Consider the following 22,837-nt stretch of genomic DNA (forward strand, 5'->3'; position numbering starts at 1 on the left):
TGTATCTGGCATTTTGGAGAAACTAATGGCTATTATCATCGTGACATATGATGGCCCAAAATGTCACGTGCAGCATTTTGGTAAAATTTCAGAGGAACTTGAGATCCTGGGAGTGCTGAAGTGCATTTTGGGAAACCGCAAACGATGGCGTATAGGCGCGCGATAGTAAATCAAGGTGTCGCTAAATAAATTTTACATTTATCCATTCTGCTCTGATTTCAGGATATGATTTTTTAAACAGTGTGAATCTATAGAAAAAATTTATTTATATAAACCTATCAAAACAAAAAAAACAAGTCGGGACACCGGAAGCTAGACGCTTCAGGTATGAAAGGTTTTGTGTATTTCTTTTATAAAGCGATTTGAGTATGCATTTGTCCCATTAGCATGTAGCACGTAAAATATGCATATATTATGTGCAAATAGCCACTTTCAAGTGATATTGACATTCATAGTCTTGAATTTGCAGAGGAGCGACAGCTTTGATCTAGTATAACTTTGTTAGTAATAGTGCGATTGTCACCAAATTTGGTAAGATCATGCTCTATACTATAGCCTACATTGCTGCAAAATTTTGTGATTCTGAGGTGAACTGAAGGGAGGTTTTCCTGTCAATTACTAAAATTTATAGTAATATACTATTATTAACTTTATTTGGATAGGTGTCGGTATGGAGGGTATTTCGGAGCCTAGGCACCATATAGTAGCAGCCCTCTGATTTTTTTTCAGATTTTTCGGTTTGGCAGTTCCTGAGAATGGGTTCGTTAAAAAAATGACCACTTTCAACCCCCCCACACTCCCCACCTTGTCAACAAAATTCAAAACTAAGACCGGCTTCGAAAAGTACTAACCGGGACCTTTAATTTGATACCCCACGTGACTATATTTGATGAAAAAAAAATTTACACCCCCCTTTTGCATGTATGGGGACCCCCCTTAAATTCGTCGTAAAGGGATGTAACTCACTATATGCGTGAGCGTTCACAATTCCCACCTTTCTACCAAATTTGGTCTCAATCGCTATAACCGTCTCCGAGAAAAATGCGTGTGACGGACAGACAGACAGACAGACAGTAAACCGATTTTAATAAGGTTTTGTGTTGACACAATAATAGGGCTGCGCTTTTTCGCTGTGATTTATTTTGGATTTGATTTTATCTCTCACTTCAGATTTCTTCTGCTCTCCGATTTCCAACTTAAATCCTGTCTTAATATGGGTATTTGCAGACCTTCGCAATGTATATCCGAAATCTAACGCCACTTTCCTTTGAATCGTTGCGTTTCGAGCTGTCGTAACTGTTACCGGCCTAAGTCATATACATACATGTTCTTCTGTCAAGGAGCGTATAATCCGGTGTTATAGAGGCGTGTGATCTTCGATACCATTGAAATTGCATAACGTCTGAATTTAATAAATATACGGAACACTCAAAACCTTTGCAATTTTAATTTCCTTGAATATGAATCCTGAGTCCTCGATTCATACTAGTGCCCCGAGAAAGGGCTGCTGGCGAATAGAGAATTTTCTTCAGCTGTGTAATGCCACATGCTCGCAACTACATGACCGCACATCAATGCACTGCATCACATACAGGGCACTAACACCAGAGTTAAACCGACATTTTTCTCGCGCGTTCACCGCCGACGGTCGAACATGTGTAATGATTTTTTCAAGCATACAATTTCGAACAATGTGCTGGGAGATGAATATCCTGTATTTAATCTCCTTGAGTTCACCTTTCACTCCTTCTCTTTGAATTATATTAGCATTCACTGAATTCTGTTAAAGTCTAAATTTACTCGCGTTACTCTTCCACACTTGGTTTTAGATGGGGCGAAGTAGCCTTGTCTATAAAATGCAGGATAAAGTGGTGGCCTTCGTGTAACATATTCTGGCCCTCTGGGTTTGTAAATAGTACCATTATGGATATTTCACCTGACATAAGCATAGGTCACATGACCAAAAAAATTATGTAACCAAGTTGGCTATCCCTCTCAATACAAATTCCAGAGCCGCGAAGATCGATCCAGACGACGGCAGTGTATTACTAAGTTACACCAACATATCGTACTATGTGTTGTGCACTGTTTGAAGATGGAAACTAAGCATAATATCATTCCGCATTTTTTTAAAAGTCGCTAGTTTTTACCATAGGCCATTGGCGTCGAATGTGGTAAGGAGAAGACAACAGAGGCAAAGTAGTCTCCTCTTGGAAAGAAATGTTAAGGGTGTGGGAGGATTATAACCACTGAGTAAATCGCCCTATTCACTGAGGAGAACTAACAATATAGTCAACTGGTTTGGTTAAAGTAAAAGCTTGGTGTTGTGGAACTCAAGAAAAGTGTCCATGTCCTACTGATTCCTCAAAATTTTTTGCTTTAGTGTAAAGACCGAGTGGAACTGGATTTCTGAAACTTACCACTAATACGGTTTGATCGATAGAATTTTTAAGTGTTGAGTTGATAAGTGATGAGTTAGGGTAGGAATATATGTAATACGTAACCAGATCAGTAAAAATTACATCAAAAATTATTTTTCTGGTTTATCTATCTCAATAAGAAACCAAAGGAAGGACCGAGTTTTATGATAACTGTTAAAATATTCACGAAATAAGATGATTTTTTTTTTCACAGTTAATATATAAATTAAGAAAAGAGCTAGGTTTTGTTCCTTATTCTGTAAATTTTTTATTTTCCTGTATGCGAAATACAATGGCTTCGGGGGCCACGTGCCTCCTTAAAATGATGCCAATGACGATCCTTATTGGATACTATATGGTACATACTTCCGCGCGACAACTTTTTCGTTCCGCTGCGGAAGCATTACATATAACGCCCCATTTGAGTGTTAGTTTTGTAGTTTTCTTAGAGAAGGTAAAATCTACTATTTATCTGTTAATTAAGATAAATTTGCAAAAATAAAAAAAAACATTATTTATTCGCTTTTTAAAAAAATCTGTTAGACACAAAAGAAAATCATGATTTTTATCGACCCTGCTTCAAATGTTTAGGTAATTCAGCAATTACACCTGTCTGCTATCCTGCCAAAAGCAGCAAAATGAAACTTAATGTCAAAGAATTAAAAATCCCTCGATCAACGCCTATATAATATCAACTATCGATGGAATAGAGAGATGGATTCAGAATACTGGTTAGCATATATTCGTTGCCTTCACTCTCTACTTCGTATTCGTTTGTGGTTCCATCATATTCCAAAGCTTGCTGATTTGGATTGCCTACTCTAAAGCGAAGATTCTGACTAGGGTGGTGTCGATAGATAGCATTGAAAGTACGGTATATAAGGTTTTCGTTCCACGTGTTTTAGTCACCATCATGGAGAGTAGACAAAGGTGCAACACACGTTCGCCATTGAGTCACAGTTTTTTAACGGTCGCTCAGTCATTGCCACGCAATGCACATTCCCCAGCAACTTCAATACCACGTTTTTGGCTGACAATCAACTGTTTCAAAAGTAAACAACTTTAGAGAAAACTGGTGACGTGTAAAAAAAACCCCGGACTTTCAAAACCAAAAGCTCAGCCGAAAATATTGACGTGATAGTGGATTATATGCTCGTTCTGTGTGACGAATCTTTCCTGAAAAACTATAGCTTCGCATAAGGGATATTGACGCATCTGATGAGGAATGTTTTTCTGGGAAGTCAGTTTCCATCTTAAAATTTGTAACGAGATGACAAAGACTCGTTCCCATTAGGGCAAACGATTAGTAGTCACTGGCAGTCGTGAGGAATCTGCCAACAATTAGAAGGTAAGGTTCGTTTTCCCCAGTAACGGCCTATAATTGTCTGAGCGTTGTGGACCGTTTTTTAAATGAATAAAGGGATAATTAAATAATTTAATTTTAATTTAATAAATTTAGTAATTAATTAATTTAATTTTAAATGAATAAAAGGATAATTACCGGCCCACATAATTTCTATCCTGGGCCCCTTTTTCTTAATTTCATTCCGGGCCCCAATTTTCTCTCTATGACCTTGCAGTAGCTTCATATTAGTTTCCTTTAGGATATTCCAGTGGGAGAAGGCGGCCCTTTTTTCCACATTGAAAATTCTTTAGTAGTAGGCCATGATCACGTCCTCGTTTTTCAAAAGTGAATTGGTTTCTTTATTCTATTTTAATGTGTTCGAGTTTTCTGAGGTTTTTCATAATACGCTTCCTGTAGAGCGTTCTCATAATTTTATAAGAGGCTTTTCAATATATTTTTCAGTTAAATGTCAAAAAATTGTCATCTCACACAGTATACCCCAGTTTAAGGCTTTTCAGCAACTGTGCAATAATATCCTTTTTTGTCTCATCACGCTCTAAACCTTTTCAATCTTATCTGGGACTATCACCAAGGCTTAGTAATTGGATTAACATCGAAACCTATCCCCGAAGCACTCATACTCCCATTTGATCATTCGAAAGACCATATTTCTATGAAAATTCAATAATTTATCGTACTTTATCTCGATAATCCAATTTTAATCGACGATTCCATGCATCCATTTTGAAACGGAAGGAACACAAACTTTTGCACTCAAAAGGATATACATAATCAAGCCACACTTATTCAAGTGCATGCGTTATCAACTTAATCGGAGTGCACGTATTCCATTACCCTCATTTTAATGACAAATCGATATCCACTTGCATTAAATTCTGCATAGAAACATATAAAAGCCGTCATCCATCTCCCCTGAAAGAGCGTCCAACAAAGTAGTAGTTGTGGCTGAAAGGAGGACGGTGTCAATGGAAGGTCTCGTATTACTCACTTCATGACATGACATAACTGTTCGATATAATTACGTATTTATTAAAGTTTCAATAAAACAGGGTGTGGTGGTGGGGTCCTATATCACGACCCAATTTATGCATGTGCACTTAAAGGACAAAAGGACGCGACAATGTGTCTATTGTTGTACTGCTTATTGTTTTTCTTGTTTACTGTGTGTGGTCTGGTAATGAGTTCATTCCATTAGAATCCTTCATGTGTTATTTGAAATATTTATGAACAATAGCCGCGTCTAGCTCTCCTTGAAATCTCAGTCTAGATTCCCTTTAGTTGTTAGGTGCGTGCTCGTGGGGTACGTGTGCCAGTTGAGGTGCTTTGACCTGGAAATGGAACGAAGCGTGTAAAATAATGACTTGTTTACTGTTGGAACTCATGAATTTTTAGTAAAGGATGTTGTAGATAGATACTTTCCTTTTTAGAGAAATAGAGAAGTTGAAAAAGGATTCAAGCATTTCCCGCTTTTGATTAAAAAAAAAAACACTTTTTAATTTTTGGGAAGGAATTATTTCCTTCTTCAGTAATTCAGGTTTATAAATATTTCGTGTGTGTGTCTGTGTGGTGGGGGAGAAGCTACAGCTTCTGAGCACTCAGATCGTGTTGGTCCATTATACTCGCCACCCTCGTCTAACGAAATATTCCAGATTCGTTGACGTATCGCAGAATTTCTGTTGGTGGATGCGATGCTACTCGTCACAACTGGAGAACACCGGCACCATCGGCGGTACGCATGTTCGGTTCTGATAGGAAAAGTTTGGTGTGTCGAGCAGCATTTAGGCTCTGCCACCTGTCATTGTGGGAAGCTTCTTCCCAGTTTTTGAAAACAGACTTAGCCAATGCTACTAATACTCCAATTGCTGGTTCCGGTCCCGGCATAGAGGAAATTGATCCCTCTTTCGCTAAAGCGTCCGAGATTTCATTTCCCTCTACGCCACAGTGACCAGGTACCCAGAATAGTTCCACCGTATTGAATCTAGAGATAGAGTTCAAACAGTTTTTGCATTACTGAACGATTTTCGAGGTGATCAAAGGACTACTCAACGACCTCAATGCAGCTTGGCTATCACTGCAGATTGCGATGCGCCTGCCCTTCAACCGCTCGTCAATCACCCAATTTGCCGCCCTTAGGATCGCATGAACTTCGGCTTAAAACCGTTGCATATTGTCCCAAAGGAAAAGCCCACTTCTCGTTTTTATTCGAGAGGTAGACTCCGTCTCCAGAACCCTGTTCTGTTTTTGAGCCATCGGTGTAGAAGACTTCTGTATATCCCGTCACGCATTCCTCTGGGACTTTCCAGTTCTCTCTACGTTTCAGGGTAACTTCATATCTTCTTCCGAGAATCGTAAGGCATTGTATGAACTGGATTCAGTCCTCCCAGTAACTCTTCCAATGCTCTGTGTGCCCCACATTCGTTGCTCCCCCATAGATCTAATCGAATTAGTCTATGAGCTGCTCTCATTACAGTGCTTTGAATAAATATATCCAGGGGCTGCAAATTGAGTAGTGCATTCAGAGCTATGCCGGATGTCGTGCTCATGGTACCAGTGATACCCAGAAACACAGTTCTTTGCAGTGCGGTTAGTTTACGGTGAAAACCTTTTTGTCTCACCTTTTTGTGGGTTAACCACCATATTACGGGTGCATATACGAACATCGGCCTAATGATGGCAACGTATATCCACATTACCACATGAGGCCTGAGTTCCCATGTCGAGGCACAGTTGTGAGAGCTCATTTCATCTTTACCTCTACATGTTTGTTCCAAAGAAATTTTTTATCTAGAGTGACTCCCAGATATTTCACTTCTTCGCAGAGTTGAAGGGTAGTACCCCTCATCTCAGGAAGGCAAAGTCCATCCAGTTTTCTCCTTTTTGTAAATAATACCATTTTGGTTTTATTTGGATTAACTGAAAGACCACATCTGAGGTGCCAACTGTCTATTAGATCAACGGCACGTTGTATATTCCTACACACCGTTCCAAGATCCCGATCAACAGCAAGCACAGCCACGTCATCAGCATAAGCTTGAGTGTGTATTGGCAAATTTTGCAGTTCGCATAGTAGTGAGTAGATCAGCATACTCCACAGAATGGCGAAAGCACACCTCCTTGGAGGCAGCCCTTCGTTGCTTCTGCAGTCAGATAGCGATCGACACCCACCTCAGCGCACAGCAATCTCTCCGTTAGCATAGCATGGATCCACTTAATTAAAGCATCATCAACACCATCCGCTCTGGCGGCATCACAAAGTTTTTGAAAAGGCGCATATTCAAAAGGCCCTTCAATGTCCACGAACACCCCCATCGCGTACTCACCATTCAAAGTTGCATCCTCTACCTTTGTGACCAAAGAATGAAGAGCAGACTCACAGGACTTTCCATGCTGGTAAACATATTGGTTTTCAAAAAGGGGGGACACGAATGTGACGCTCCACCAGTCTCTCCGAATCTTCCAGCAAGAATGAAGTCAAGCTGATCTGTCTGAAGTTCTTTGGATTATAATAGTCATCTTTCCCAGGTTGAAGGTATGAAGACTATCTTAACCTTTTGCCAAGAGGAAGGCACGTATCCCAGAGCAAGACTTCCTCGAAAAATATTTCTTAGAGGTCGCTCTAAGTGCTCCATACCTTCTTTTAGCTTTGCCGGATGGATGCCATCCATGCTAGGTGCTTTGAAATGTTCAAAGGGCAGTATGGCAGCTCTCACCTTTTCATGGATAACGACTGCTTTCGCAGTGTTCCATTTCCCCTTGCAGCACCTGCGTGTTGAAAGGGTTGCAAGAATTTGTCAACTCTCCCCCTGCCACTTCTCTCATCCGTTCTCCCGGGTGGTGTACTGCCCGAAGGGTCTGTACCGAATCCAGTCTGGAGCTCGTGAATGTACCGTCGGGTTTTCTAAGAGAGTCCAGCTTGACCGACCCATCCCTTTTGAGGACGCTGTGCAGAGTCCTCAAAAGGGATGGGTCGGCCAAGCTGGACTCTCTTAGAAAACCCAACGATACTTTCACGAGCCTTGAAGTAGTTCCTCACAGTATGTTTTAAAGGAGCTTCGTTTCGAACTATTTGGTGAGTTCTAGAGCTAAAAGGTGTGTGGCGAATAATGAGAGGATCAGATGCAGTACCACAAAAAAGCTCGAATTTGACGATATCTCGATTTCGACACCTGGTTTTCCCGGTTCCGGTTGACCCCACCTAATACTGGAGTCTTGCTTTGAATCGCTCACTTCAAACGAGTCTTCCTTCCATATGCTTCCATCGAAACACATTGTAATTTATATTACATTGCACGAGAAAATCATTTCCCAAACATCCATCAAGCCATGGTACCCATGCAACAGCATTCGCATGGTGTCCCACGGAAAAACATGAAGTAAACGAATTAAATCGTTCAGCTTACTGATCAGTTAATGTGCTCTTTAAAATTCATTGTCTTGGAACAGAAAAGTGTAAAAACGGCCATGGTGACGGCGGTAAATCATACGCGGCCGTAAAGAAGGCAAAAGCAGTCAGACATAGCTCTTTGATGTTCATTCATTGCTTTGGAATCTTATCTCATGCAGAGGTGGAGACTGAGAGCGCTCAGTCGATGATTTGAAAGGGAAAAAGCTCAGGTATTGGCTATAATTTCATATGGGCACATGAAGTGCAATAACATATTGCATGCACACGCATCTCACATATTGTGTGGAGAAAGTGATTGAACATGATTGGGGGGCTCGAATTTTTTCAAGTCCCACAGAGGACCGGGGGAAACTATGATGAACTGCTTAGTATAGTATGATAAAAACTTTGAGTCGAGGAGCTGAGGCATTAAAATTAGGATAGATGCTATCTTTGAAAAACGACCTGCAAACAAGCAGCTCAAGCTAGATCCCACTTGATAGCAATAGCGTCAATGAAGAGCTGAAAACATCTCGCACCTGTTCAACAACCTCTCACAGTCACTGTTCTAGAATACCTGTACAGAACAGCCTGAGGCCGTGTGTACTCAGCCCGGCGAATATAAGCAATATGTACACAGTGGAGGGAAAAAATACAATTTATGAAACACGCCGGTATCTGTATAAGCCACTACTGTCGACCACACAACACCTGCTGATAAAAATCTTTGAGTTATGATTGAAAGCAGAATGTCCGGAGTTGAATGAATTTTCTACTCTAAAAGAAAAGAAAAATGACATGTGAATTTTTAATTCACATTATTATTTCGAATCGTTTTGTATCTTTTTTCACAAACTTTTTCTCGCGTTCCCTTAATTTAATTCTACCTTGGACTTCTTAGTACCTCATCATTCTTTTGAGCTCTTGTTTTCGGTCATCCAAGCTTAAGATCGGTCAATGGGGGCTTGAAATGCAATAAATGGTTGTCGATGGGCTATTTTTAGGAAACAAATCAAATTAACCGAATAAATTCCAATTATGGGAAATTGGTAAAATATGTGAAAGATAGCCGCAGCTTGGGTAATGGAGTAACAAGCATTTGAATTGATACTGCGTGTGAGTGATAAGTGAACGATGATTTGCTAGTTTGATCCGATATTTGATTGCTTGGAATGTTTGTATGTTATATAACTAGATTATGAGTTGATTGATTTGTAATAAGATGATTTTGAGGTTTTGCGGCCATTTTTTTGATTCATTTTGTTATTTGTATCTTTTCAGAGGCATGTTCAAGTCGAACAACACCAAAACCAAGACCCCCTCCAACAACTACACCACGACCAAATATTACATTCCACACGTATAAATGTCCGCCAGCCTATGCTGCTTGGTATTGTTTAAATGAGGCAACTTGTTTTACTGTAAAAATTGGTGATGAGATATTATATAATTGCGAGTAAGTATCACTTCTGTTTTTAGCTACTTTTATAATGGTTTCATTTTGACAGTAACATCTAACCGCACGTTACAATTATGCGCCTGGGAAAAATTCTCAAACCAAAAACCAATGCTTTATGTGCTTTTACAATACGTAAACTGTTTTTTTTCTTCATAATTTGATGTTGTAATTGGTATGCGAATCGTAACTAACTTTTCGGGACGATTTCCAAAGCTCAGCTCCCGGAAACTACTTTGATTTCGAAAGTAGCTTCAGATTTGCATCTTCACCAATTATACTAGGGGGGACCCAAGAAAAACGCGAATTTCGTCATAACTTCTTTATTTCTCAATATTTTTACACCAAACTTTGATCACCTTCAAAGTATTCGCCTATGATTACAAGGCACTCTCCAAACGATTCTTCCATTGTTCAAAACATTTTCCAGCGATTTTTGTTTCATCTCCTTCACAGTGGCAAAACGCGTTCCATTCATATTCCTTTTGAGTCGTATCCATAGCACCACGAGTCATTACCAGTAATCACTTTGGAAAAAAATTCAGGGTCCTCTTCGAGCTGATTTTGAAGCTCAAAAGATGCCTGAAGTCGACGCTCCCTTTGCTCATCTGTGAGAAGGCGCGGGACGAATCTGGCTGCAACCTTTCTCATGTACAAATCTTCGGATAAAATTCTCTGAATTGAACTCCATGACATTCCGAACATCTCACAGAATTGATCAATGGTTCGGCAACGGTCTCCACGAACGAGGGCATTGATTTTGTCAGTTCTTGACGTTGAGGGGCGTTCTGAACGAAGTTGATCTTCAATAGACATTTCCCCATTTTTAAAACGTGAAAACCAATCGTAAACTCTGGTTTTACTTAAGGCAGCATCCCCATAAGCAGTCTTAAGCATTACAATAGTTTCCGTGGCTAATTTCCACAACAGGAAACAAAATTGCACAGCCGCGCGTTGTTTTCGACAAGTTGACACAACTTCGCACACCAGGTGGCGTAACACTTGCGGACATGTGGTCAAACAATAGGTTCCCCCACTCTCCCTCCCCACCACAGCGTAATTCCTGGAACTTATGGGTCCCCCCTCGTACATATACATATAGGTCATATAGTTTTTCATCCCCAAATCGGATTTAGCTTATCATCTACTCTTCTCAATTAGTCAGTTTGTTCGGGTTCCCAACTCCCGATTGATCCTGCTACTCCCGTGCTGTTATATTCCATAGATTATGACGTTGATTCTCTTTGCGCCTCCATATAGTTCTTTCCATCATTGGATAAACGTTCAACACTTCGTCTTCTTCTGTTATGGACTACGAAATCCTTCACATCTTGTCAATAATGAGTTTCAGATATCAGGATGGATTTCTGCTAGGTTTTGCAACTTTCATCTTTCCATACCCAATGCTTACGCATCCCTCCACAAAGTTCCAATAACTGCTGACATCCAATCCAGTAGAGACTTTGTTTAAAATTACTGATGTCCAGAGCTTCATCCCCTTTTTTATAATCCTCAGTTGTTATTTGAAACATCGCCAATTTAATGTCTATATGATTCCGTCTTTTGTCAAACTTCCGAAACCTGTGATACTCGATTGTCAGCTGAAAACTTTTATTGCAGCCAATAGGCAATCGACATTTCATTTTCATTTGATATTTGTTTTCAGAGAAGCCTTCTCTCTTCTAAAAACTTTGCGATTCCCGGCTTCGAACTCAACTTCAACCATTGTAGGCCACTTTCCAATCTCGTAGATCACTTTTCCAATCCTTCGCCATTAAATAAAGGGAATTTCAACAGCAGCAGCTATAATAATAATCGTTGGCGCAAAAATCCATATTGGATCAGGGCCCTGAAGTGTGTTAGAGCACTTCATTCAAGACCGTAACGATACACTACTGTATACTGTAGGAAGCAATGTGGTCAGCATTGCGCTCGTCCGAGATTATTATCCTGATTTGACTCAGATACTCATTCACAGCTGAGTCGACTGTACCTTGTGCTCTAATCACTTAGCTCTCCGGACACTAGGATCAGCTATAGGTTTTATTTTTGACATTTGTCATCCTTCATAGGCTCATTGTAAATGTTTAAGTCAATTTCATTCAGTAGTTTTATTGCGAATATCCCCACCAAACTACCTCAATAATTTTAAGGGGGTCATCCCGTGTAAAGGCCGTTTTTTCGCTTTTCTTTGAAATTTTTTGTGAAGAAATGGATAAAGATATAATTACGAATTTTTCACCATATATTTACTAATATCTTGAGCATGCGTGATACTTTTGCCAGCCCGATAGCATAGTTCATTATTGAAATGCAGAGCAATTTATATACCCCCCTCCAAAAAAGGTGTTTTTCTGCTGCACACCAGAGGACGCTGTGATCGTCTTAAAGAAAAAAAAAGTAACCAGCATTTTAACGTGCAGAGTTAACTACAGTCCGCAAACTAGGATTATTAAAAAATATTAAAAGCTACATGTTTGGCACCGTGTTAAACTTTTTTTTTGTGCATTTTGGTGTTTTTAAGGCTTCTTTAATGAATAAAAAAAAACTACTGAATGAATCGCAATTGTCCTAGTTTGCGGATCGTAGAAATATGCTCTGAATAAGTCCTGAAAATTTCAAAGAATTTCGTTGGATAGATTTTGGGCTATGTTGGCAGCAGATTTTCAATATGCAGTTTCGAGAAAAACACATTTAAAAAGCAGGATGTGATTTTTAGTCATAAAATCTTAACTGATCATTAATCTACTGCACCTAGTCCATAAATCTTAGGTTTCTTCAAGAAACACATGCACAGCCTTGGCTTCAATTCTTGTCCTTTTAGTGAAGTCATTCTAACGTCATTCGGACCGATAAATACGCGCTTTATTACAACGATCGACATAAATCTGTCATGTGACTTATTACGTGCTTAACAGGCTGCAGGCTGAGAGCATATTGTCGAAGGGGTTTAAATTTGGCTCGCCTGCAGACTTCAGCGTTTTTAAAGATTGATAGAGCAGTAGCTTACTCCAAACTATAATTTTTTATTTTACATGCTACTCCCTTCATCAGTACAAAGCTTTGTACTGATGAAGGGGGTAAGTTACTCCCGAAATATAGATAGATAGATATATATTTCGTAGTAGATATATATAGTAATAGATATATATTTCGTGAGCAACTTACCCCCTTCATCAGTACAAAGCAGATGGAGGGGGTAAATTACTCCCGAAATATATATCTACACCGTAAAATAAAAATTGTAGTTTGGAGTAAGCTACTGGTCTATCAATCTTTAAAAACGCTGAAGTCTACAGGCGAGCCAAATTTAAACCCCTTTGACAATATGCTCTCAGTCTGCAGCCTGTTAAACACGTCTATCAATTTAGGTCTGGTCTATCAATTTTAGGCTTGACTACAAATAGAAGACAATATCTAACCTCTTAGTTTTTAAAGATGTTTTTGGTGTTCCAGTTGTAAGACAGGCTGGTGCAATGTCAATGAATTGATCTAAACGGCGCTGCACTATAGCTGAAAGTTTTAGTTGAAAGTTTCGTCACCAACCAAGGCATGGATCATGCTTTCATAACATATATTTGATAAAGAATACAAAAACTTGGTATTTTCTACTTTTTCGGTCAAAGTTAGCATTCTTTTTCTTTGCGAAAAGTAATCCCGAGTGCATGGAGGCTACCTGGTATGCAATTGCGTTTGGAAAACCCCAACTCAAAGTTTGGAGATTTCTTTTACAATTAGAATTGTTTCTCAAGTACTTTTCGCATTGTAATCTATAATTAGCAAACATTTTAGCAAGTCTAGACTCCAGATTCCTCGCTAGAAATTTACAATTGATTCTAGGCTCGTTATAGATCTTCGCAGCATGTATTCCATTCCATCAATATTACTGGATTGGTTTATATTTTTAATAATATAAAACAATGGGGTAAAATTCTTAGAAGGAAGCTGTTGTAGCACTAACACCATCCCCGGTCTCCTGGTCATATTCGCTCAGGATAGCTTGAAATAATATCAGCCCGTTTTCAACTGTAAAATTGTTGTCGGCTCAACCACATCATGATTGGCATTAAATTTTGGAGTTGTCTTTTGTATATGTCCATGTATATGCAGTCTGTGGTATTGGTCTCGAAAGAGACTAGGACTTCACAGTCTCACAACTTCATTAGCATGTTATGTTTGTGTCCATTCGTATGAGCAACTTCGACCTTCAGGTTTACCATAAGCCTCATTTGACTTATTATTCGATTCAAAGAAAATTGATGAGTATTGAGTTGCTCTCAAAAGTACTAGCATATGTCAAGTTGTCAACTACGTTGCGAAAGGTGCTATTTCGAGGAGAGTTTGAAAACGGTTTGGGAAACGTGAAAAATTGAGAGATATGATCGGTGCGAATAAAAACAAGCATAACGCACTCGCTAACTCTGAGAACTCCAAGGAGTGTAGCGTAGCGTGGACTGATGTCTGTACCTAGATAAATCTCGGAAAAATCGAAAATAGTCTAAAGCGAAATCTCCTAATGTTGCATTCTGTCACCATCATACCGCCTCAATGTCCAATATTTTTTCACGTACCACCTACATCTGGATTTGAATAAGGAAGCAACGAGAGCCGGATTGAAGTGAACAGCAATAAAATTAAAGTTCTCAGTCTAGTGGAAGATCACATTCTTATCGGCATCAATAAACAACCCGGCGTTCAGCAATTGGTACATCTAGGTAGGGTTATAGACAGAAATATGTGGCGCAGAACAGTGGAGAAAGATTGCAGGCTTCTTGAATATCCTGGAGGGAGTTGAAATACATTGCCAAAAACCTATATAGATCTAGATCGTTGTGAGGCTCTACAGGCCATTTCGGACCTTGGTCTTCAGGATGTCCTCCCTTCAACCATCTCGATCCATCGAGGTCCTCCTCCAATTTGGAAATCTGAACAGTGATGCGTTGTCTTTCTCAATAGAGTTTGTCCAGCGCTTTTGGGGTTTTTCTACCGATCCGCATGCTTTTGTTCTCCCTTGGAATATTCTTTTAGGTATTCAAGCGTCATCCATACGTTGATTGTGCCCATTGCAACTTCCGTAGTTTGATGAATTGATTGATGACAATAAGTTTTGTAGGTTCTGGTGATTGAGGTGTATGGGAAGTTTTGAGAAATATTTTGAATTGAAATAAGACGCCCATCTCTCACGTGTTTTGATTTCACCCACAATGATGGCCCCATTTTTGCTCTTACAAAGCAGTTTGAAGGTTTGTCTTGTGTTGTCGTCAATTTTCTTTAATTCCTCGTCAAAATGTTTTCATTTCTTTTGATTTAATATTATATTATTTGTTGCTCGTGAGAGGTTTACGAAATTTTTTCTCTTCGCCCTTGTGTTTCGCTGACAAGTGCTTTCTGGCGTTCATCGTCAATCAATCATTTCTCCGGTGACGGGATTCATATCCAACCACTTCTGCTGTTGTTTTGATAGCGCGGTTTAGGTTAAATCTCAATGATAACTATGCATTTAGAAGGGGTTTAGTTCTAACTCTTTGCTTTTAGTTTGTCGAATAATTATTCACCATCTCCTTAACACTTATAGTGCCAAGCAAAAAAAAAAAACAGGTCTATCCTCCCAGGCCAGGAGTTTTTTTTATTTCTCTATACTGTTGAAGAGTTTACAGTTGAAGTTGAATAAGTATTATATTAGTATACATAATATAGCCATAAGTTCTGTCAGTCAAACAAATCTTTAATTCTCATGAAGTAATAAACCAAATCAATCAAAAAGTACACCATTAGAAAAGGGAAACATGAGCTTTCAAATGAAAAAAAAATTATTCAAATTGGCCGCCGCTAGCAGCTATACAGGCCCGAAGCCTGTGAGGCCATGAATCGAGCGCTTCACGCACAGTATGAAGCGGTATTTCTCGAGCTACACGCACGATGTTGGTCCTCAAACTCTCCAAATCGGTGTAAATTCCATGGCAGGCAGTCTCCTCTAATTTAGTCCTAAGGCTGTAGTCCAGTAAATTGAAATCTGGGCTGCCTGAGGACCATTCATCAGCGGTTATAAAGTCTAGAACATGCGCCGCTAACTGCTGCTAATTATCTTGGCTTTGTGAGCGGGGGAATCGAGATAGTCTCAATGGCTCGACTACATCCTCTAACACATTTTCGTACACGCTCGCATTGGTTTTGAGCAGCCGTATTTCCTTAGTTTTAGCGTTAACATATGGCTAACGCACCGCCGGTACGCATCGAGACCGAGATCTTGTAAAATACGACTCATACTTCGAGTTGAAACCGCCATTTCCGATGACATTCGCTTCTACTTGCGGAGAGGATTGTGAAGTGCTCATAGCATACACGTCCTTCGAGCGACATACGGAGCGCGTCCCTCCCGCGGCCTGTTAACCACATCAACTGTTTGGCGGTATCGAGCTAATGTACTAAAAACGAATCGTTTTGCCAGTTTTGGCAGCCTAATATTTCTATATATGCGGCCTCAACATATACGCTCAATTTCTATCAGATTGATACATACGGCGCTGTACGTGTTAATACGGTTCTTTTCGATATTTCCCTTTCTTACTTTTACCAAAAGACAGATTTTGCAATTAATTTGGTATATAGCAGCGTCATTTCTTCTTATTGTATACTCCGAAAGTTTGGTCATATGTTTTTTCATTTTGTCCTCTCTTTTGCTTCTTTTTCCTTTTTCTTAGTTTCTCAAATTTCTAAGCCCACTTCGCTTGGGGACAACTGATTGATCATTATTCCTAGACTTGACAACTTCATCATTTTAAAGCAATCGTCCCATGCCACCACGTTCCGAATTTATCATCTTCTTTCGTGATATCTTTATTACTTACGACTATTTAGCCAAAAAAGGGTTCTAAATGTTTGTTATACTAAAAGTGTATAATTGGTATGGAGCAATATGTTTTTTATGGTGATGTCAGACATCACAGCCTTCAATCAGTGATTTTAAGTTAATAGATTAAGTTGACTCTCACGGTTGGCACTTTTTCTCTATCCAGGGGAAGGGGAGTCTATCATGGGAATTCTATTTGCATCCTAAAAGTTTGACGCTATGACGCTCCTGGATGATAGGGCGCTGCAATTCTTTCCACAATTGAAATATCCTTGATTTGTCTTACATTGCAGCTGCGCAATTTATAGCGTCTTGCTGACCACTATCAATTATCTCCCAGTGCAATGTATCCTTCGTGTACCACCAAATTTTTCTTGTTCAGGTGGAGGTCCTGCTTGACTCACACTGTTGGCGTTTCTCCTGGAGCCACTCATTCTTTCCTTTGGCCACATCACGATTCTACTCTAATTCTCTAATTCTAATACTTGTGTCCACGTGTTGTTCGGTGGCGGGCAAGATATTGGAAGGCAAATTGAAAGCGTCTTTCTTCCTTCGTTAGGCTCGTGAGTCATCCATTTTCCCAACTTTTAGGCAAATCTTATCGAATGAAGATGGTTGAACACTGTATATGACTGCACCCTATTTTTTCGGGAAAGACCTCCTGCTTTAAAACGATCTTCATCTAAATTTCAGAAGCTACCTAGCCTGTTTCGAAGATTAAATTGGACTAGACCAAATGTAGAAAAAATCTTTTCTACAGAAGCAAACTAAGGCATGACTGCGAGTAACTGCACAAGATCATGCGCGTGACGTAGTATTCACTAAAAGAGCGATCGTTAACGGCGGTTTAGAGGAACCGCGGAGATAGAACAGTTTTTCTTTGCGATTTGTCAGACAACTTTGTGGAGATCTGCGTTTTTGTTTCTTTTGCCGTGTGAAACTGACCCCCACGTAGTGCATTCGAGGCGGAATGGAGAAGTTTTCAAGCAGGATCTTGAATAAATTCGGGTCCTCATTAGTAGTCTGCAAGAATGGTTCCGAAAATGTCCGTTTGCAAATGGCATAATATCGTCGACTCAAGTTTTTCTAACGGAAACAATAGCAGTTGTCTTAGAGAGTTGGTAGTTAATAAAGTAAACCCTGGCTTAAACAATAACAAAGACTACCACAACCACAATATTTCTTTAAAAAAAAAATCTCCATTTATCGATTCTATTCGTTACTTTGGGCGGGTCATTGGGAGGATGATCCAACCCGGAAAGTCTATAAGGGCAATATATCATGGCAGAAAAAGAAGACGAGGCAGACCCTGCCTGAGATGGAGGGATGGCATAGGTCAGGACGCCAGACAGCTTTTAGGGATATCGAATTGGTGGACCTCGACGCAAAACCGGGATGTCTGGAGTTCCTTATTAAGGCAGGCCTGGACCGGATACCGGTTGTTGCGCCGTTGATGATGATGATTCAAGTTTAAGTAGTTGCTAAAAAATCGGTTTAGTGCTGAATTACCACCACAAGGTTGCTTTCCACAAGGAAGAAGTGTTAACACCACATGTACAGATATTTCTGTGGACCTCCCTAACCACCTCAATCAAATTACTTATCGAACTAGCCTCACAGACATTTTTCATCCTCTAGTAATCATAAGGTTTACTAGGATACACGTCAAAATACTGTAACAGTTTTACAAGCGGACTACCTGGAATGAACTTATTGGTTCATTAAAACATCTATTTTTTTAATTGAAAAAAAAATCTGATTTCTGTGGATCTTAACCATTGTTTCTTCTCTTTCAGATGCGCCGACGGTTACATGGGACCGAGGTGTGAATACAAGGACCTCGACGGCTCGTATTTACGTAAGTATCACAAAAATATTCACATCAAAAAATTTAATAATAAGAATATCTATATTTACAGCTACTCGGCCGCGTGTTATGTTAGAAACTGCAAGTATAGCAAGCGGTGCCACACTGGCCCTAGTAATGGTCCTGATTCTCTGCCTAGTGATATATGTGAAATGTCATCAACGGCGAAAGTTAGAACGTTTAGCAGAAGATGTTGAGCTGGACGTTGACACCGTCGATGGACCAGTGCACGTTGCACTCCGACCGTTTGGTCCACACCACACACACACAATACCAATTTCAGCAATTGTAAAACGATAGAAGAATTTCAAAAACTTTAACGAGATAATTTATGCAGTAGATACTATTACGACTACACTTGAATACAATATTATGACTCTTCGCTATTATTATGGTAGTTATTGTTTAGATCCCTCTAAGTGTAAGTATTATTAATTTTATAAAAGAAAAGATGAAATGGAGTTTATTATGTATTAACATAGTCCGTACATATGTTCTACTCTCCTGTATACAAAGATTTATTTCGGCTATCATGTCTCATCGTTATGACATTATTATGATTTATGATTTCTTTTATATTTGTTAATAACAGAACGTAGTAGGCTTTATTTTATCTAAAATACTGAACAAAGTCTAAGTAAGCATAATATTTATAATATTTAAATCCAGTTACGAAATAATGCAAAAGTATTAAACAAATCAGTGCAGCTTTCTGATAGTCCTGAAAATAGTGAAATTGGCACATCCTCTAACCCACATCACGTATAGTCGCTAGTTTGTCGGAAACACGAGTCTGCAGCTACTTGTTTTTTTGTATACTGTGTTGTTTTCTTTAGGGCTTTTACACATTAGCTATTTTATGTAAGGAAGCGTTCTTAGTTAAGTAAATTCTTTCTTTACCAGTAATTTGAGGAGGCCGGTCTTCTTGAAAAATGTCCAAAATAAGTCTGATCTCGAGAGCATGAATGAACCCAAAGAAAAAATGTAGATTCTCCTGTACTTTCAATAAGCTAGCGACCGATACACGTATTTATACATTAACATTTAAATCACGCTCTCATAATATTTGTATCTATTTAATCCTAAGATGAAGAAATCATGTAATCTGGCTGCTTTCAAATAACACAAAGACTTAAACTTATGATTAAAGTGACTAAAAACAAACCAAAAAACTAAGGAAAAATGTAAAACAGAATCATTCAACAAAAAAAAAATGACGCTAACCTAAGAATAGTATTTTCATGTTTCTAAATGAAATATATGCAGAAAATGACAAAATCAAAAGTGGAAAAGTTTCTATTACTTCCCTTGACTTTTTGTAAATAGATCAAGACCGTGGAAAAGCGATGAATACTGCAATCCTTAAGTATTTATTATGACTACATATATACGCAAAAAGACCTGAGCACGCGATGCCTTTTTTTATAATACAATTATCGTAATTGTTGCTATAGATTTAAATGACAAACCAAGATCATAATGACGACTGTAGGTCTTTGAATTACTATCAAAACTTTATATACCGAAATTTACGGCACAAAATTTTTACAATGAAGTGAACTCTGTTCTTTCCTTCACAAGCATTTTCGATGTTCGTATTTAGAAGCAAAAGAAACGCAACTTGTTTTTTGTAGAATTGAAATCATATACTCCTCCTCCGCATTAAGAACTCATCCATCCAAATTAGAGAAGGTAGAAATCAAATAGGAATATCTTTTTCCTCTTGTGCCTTTCCTAGCATATTGCATTACATATACACTATACGCAGCTCTAGAAGCAATTGCACATTGGAATGAAATCAAAATGAAATGAATTTTCAGAAAACCTAAGGCTGGAAATGAATGTAATGAGACGAGTAAAAGTTTCGCGAGAGATGACATGAAGCGTGTGTATATAAGAGAATTGTAATTTTATTTTTCTTGTGTTTCATTTTCGCATTTTTCTTTCTTACACCGATGAATTAAATAGCAAAGTGTAGGTCTAGAGACGAATCGGGAAGATTAAGCGAATGGTATTCGACTTTATATTATTAGAAAGAAGTAGAAAAGGAGTTAGGAACGACGGCTACTAAATGATATAATATTATATTTATATTAGTAGACTACTAAAAAAAGTAATTACTTGATAACTATTAAGAAGTTAGAGTATACACAACTACGAATTATATTGTTAAATGTTAATAAATTATTATTATTCTTTAAGTAATACTCGCGAAATATACAAAATTAATAATAATAATTAAAAATGAAGATTTAATAATTATATGTGACTTTTCTTTGTACAAAAACGTTACAGTTTATATATGTCTCCTGTTTACTCATTTAAAAAGGTATCCCTTCATCATTGTTGCTTCTTCGCATATTTTGTTTTCAATGAGACTGCCCCACTTGCTTTTTTTCACATGTAACTGTAACGTGTAATTTAATAGAAGCCATACAAGCGCAAAGGCTACTATAAACATCTATAGCGACCCGGTTCCAAATTCGACTCAAAAAAATCGGAAGGCTGACGCTCAACTTTCTCAATCACCACGCATTAGCGCTTTCAATATGAAAATATAGAGGATCTATCAAAGCAGCAGAATATTTTTGGTAAGCTGCTTTACCGGCAAAAAGCAGATTTCGAAGTGCAACAGGTACATCAAAACCATATTTTCGTCGGTACTCACAAAGAAAACTTCTTCTCGCCACTTTTCTTTGCTTTTGTCATAGACACTGTCACACGATGCATCCAACGCTCAACGCCACACACTCCTTTACCCAGATGATGACCTCCCAGCATATCACAGCAAAACTGACTTCGAGCAACTCGTTCCAAGTTGGAGTGATCACTCTATGCAGCACGATCTGCGGCAAGTTTCAAATGAGCGGCGGAAAATGAAGCCGATATGATCATTTTCAACGACAACGAAGTGCCCAAAACTGAGTGACTGAACTATCTTGAACCAACATTCTCAGCCCATAGCAAAAATAATGGCGTTTTTTTTTCACCAAACAGGTGTAAGGCGGATAAGGTGGCGTTTCACAACTGGTGTAATTTGGGGTCAATCGATCAACAAACGCCTCAAATCGATAGCCTACTGTAGTATCACTCCACTTGCGTCTTTTATTGGTTCGAGTGCTAGGCAGCCGCCAAAAACAAGAAGCACTCGTTCGTATCGCTTGCTATGATCACGTCCGAAACAAGGACATTCGCAATTGATATGGTATTGAATCCACCGTGAACAAGTTGCGTAGAATGCCCTTCAATCACAAGTATCGTATCATATCATGTGGGCTAATAATAACCCGCTAGTTAAAATTGTGTTAAACTTCCAAGTCTATCGAGGACGTCCATTGAAAACGATTATACTCCATCGATCGAGAGAAGTATCCGAAAGATTCAAAGGGTAGAGAAGGAGCGTGAAATTTTCCTTTGGAAAGGAAAGATGCATGTAAAGAAGTAATGGTGGAAAATAGCACTATGAAGGAAACCTTAGTTTTCTACTTCTTCGTCTAAGATTTGACAAATCAAATCGACTCTATTCTCCTGTTTTCCTTGGGTTCTGCCTTTCAATGTGCTGCTGGGGATTCTGCACAATACGTTCTATGAAAATGTCTATTCCCAAGCCAATCTTTTCAAACATTCGTGAAGTTGCTCGTCAATCTGTTCATAAGTTACAGTCCCCCAATTCTGCGCGGCATGCTATCAATGCAAGATTGTACTGTATCCTGCAATTAAGGATGATGGTTCCACACATAGTTTATTTTTTCTAGGAGCTCATTTCTTTAGCCACTTCCCTCTTCATCAGCTCCCACACATTTTCAATTGGGTTCATATCGGGGCTATTACCCGGCCAATCCAACAGAGGAATATTCTGCTCTCGCAAATAAGTTTTCACAGATCGCGCTGTATGACAAGGAGCCCCATCCTGCATGAAAATGAATGGCTCCCCATTCGGAAACCACTCTCTGAGCTCGGGAACCAACCGAGTTTTTAAGACTTCTATATACTGATCTTGTCTCATAATGGCTTTTATCACGTACAAACGTCCAGTACCTTTGCCACTGATAACTGACCAGATCATAACCTTTGTAGGGTGCTTCACAGTTTGAATAACGCAATCAGGATTAATTTTTTTTCCAGGACGATGGTGCACAAACAGTTCTATTCTGCAAAATTTCAAATGTGCTTCCGTCGCTAAAGCAGACCTATCAAGAATAGAAAAAATAAATTAATATCCTAAGTATCAGTGCTTATCTTTCATTATTTCATAGTAAATGATGCATCTAAGAGATCCTCCGCCAAATTGCGTCTCATCCATCCGGCATTAACTGGTACTATTTGTGGGACTGGGATCCTCAAGGACATCATTTTTCAGTCCAACACAATTCGTTTTCAATAGGATTCAAGCCGAAAGGTCCCTAGGTCATCCTGGCTTCATAACATCAAGCTCCTCTTCCCAGTCCATAAATTGCTTCGACCTTATTGAGCAATTGTGCAAGCACTGGGTGG

General features: G+C 39.0%; 1 protein-coding gene across 1 annotated transcript in view; it reads left to right on the forward strand.

The window, feature by feature from the left end:
* LOC119654328 overlaps positions 1-19,627 on the forward strand; it is a 96,997-nt gene extending 77,370 nt beyond the window's left edge. The window contains exons 3-5 of the mRNA XM_038059657.1: positions 9,452-9,626; positions 18,273-18,334; positions 18,396-19,627. Coding sequence (XP_037915585.1) covers positions 9,452-9,626; positions 18,273-18,334; positions 18,396-18,643 — 485 coding nt within the window. The 3' untranslated portion in view covers positions 18,644-19,627. The remainder of the gene's footprint in view (positions 1-9,451; positions 9,627-18,272; positions 18,335-18,395) is intronic.
* Positions 19,628-22,837: the final 3,210 nt, after the last annotated feature.

The sequence above is a fragment of the Hermetia illucens genome, chromosome 4, assembly GCF_905115235.1.
Source record: "Hermetia illucens chromosome 4, iHerIll2.2.curated.20191125, whole genome shotgun sequence".
Classification (NCBI taxonomy): Eukaryota; Metazoa; Arthropoda; class Insecta; order Diptera; family Stratiomyidae; genus Hermetia; species Hermetia illucens.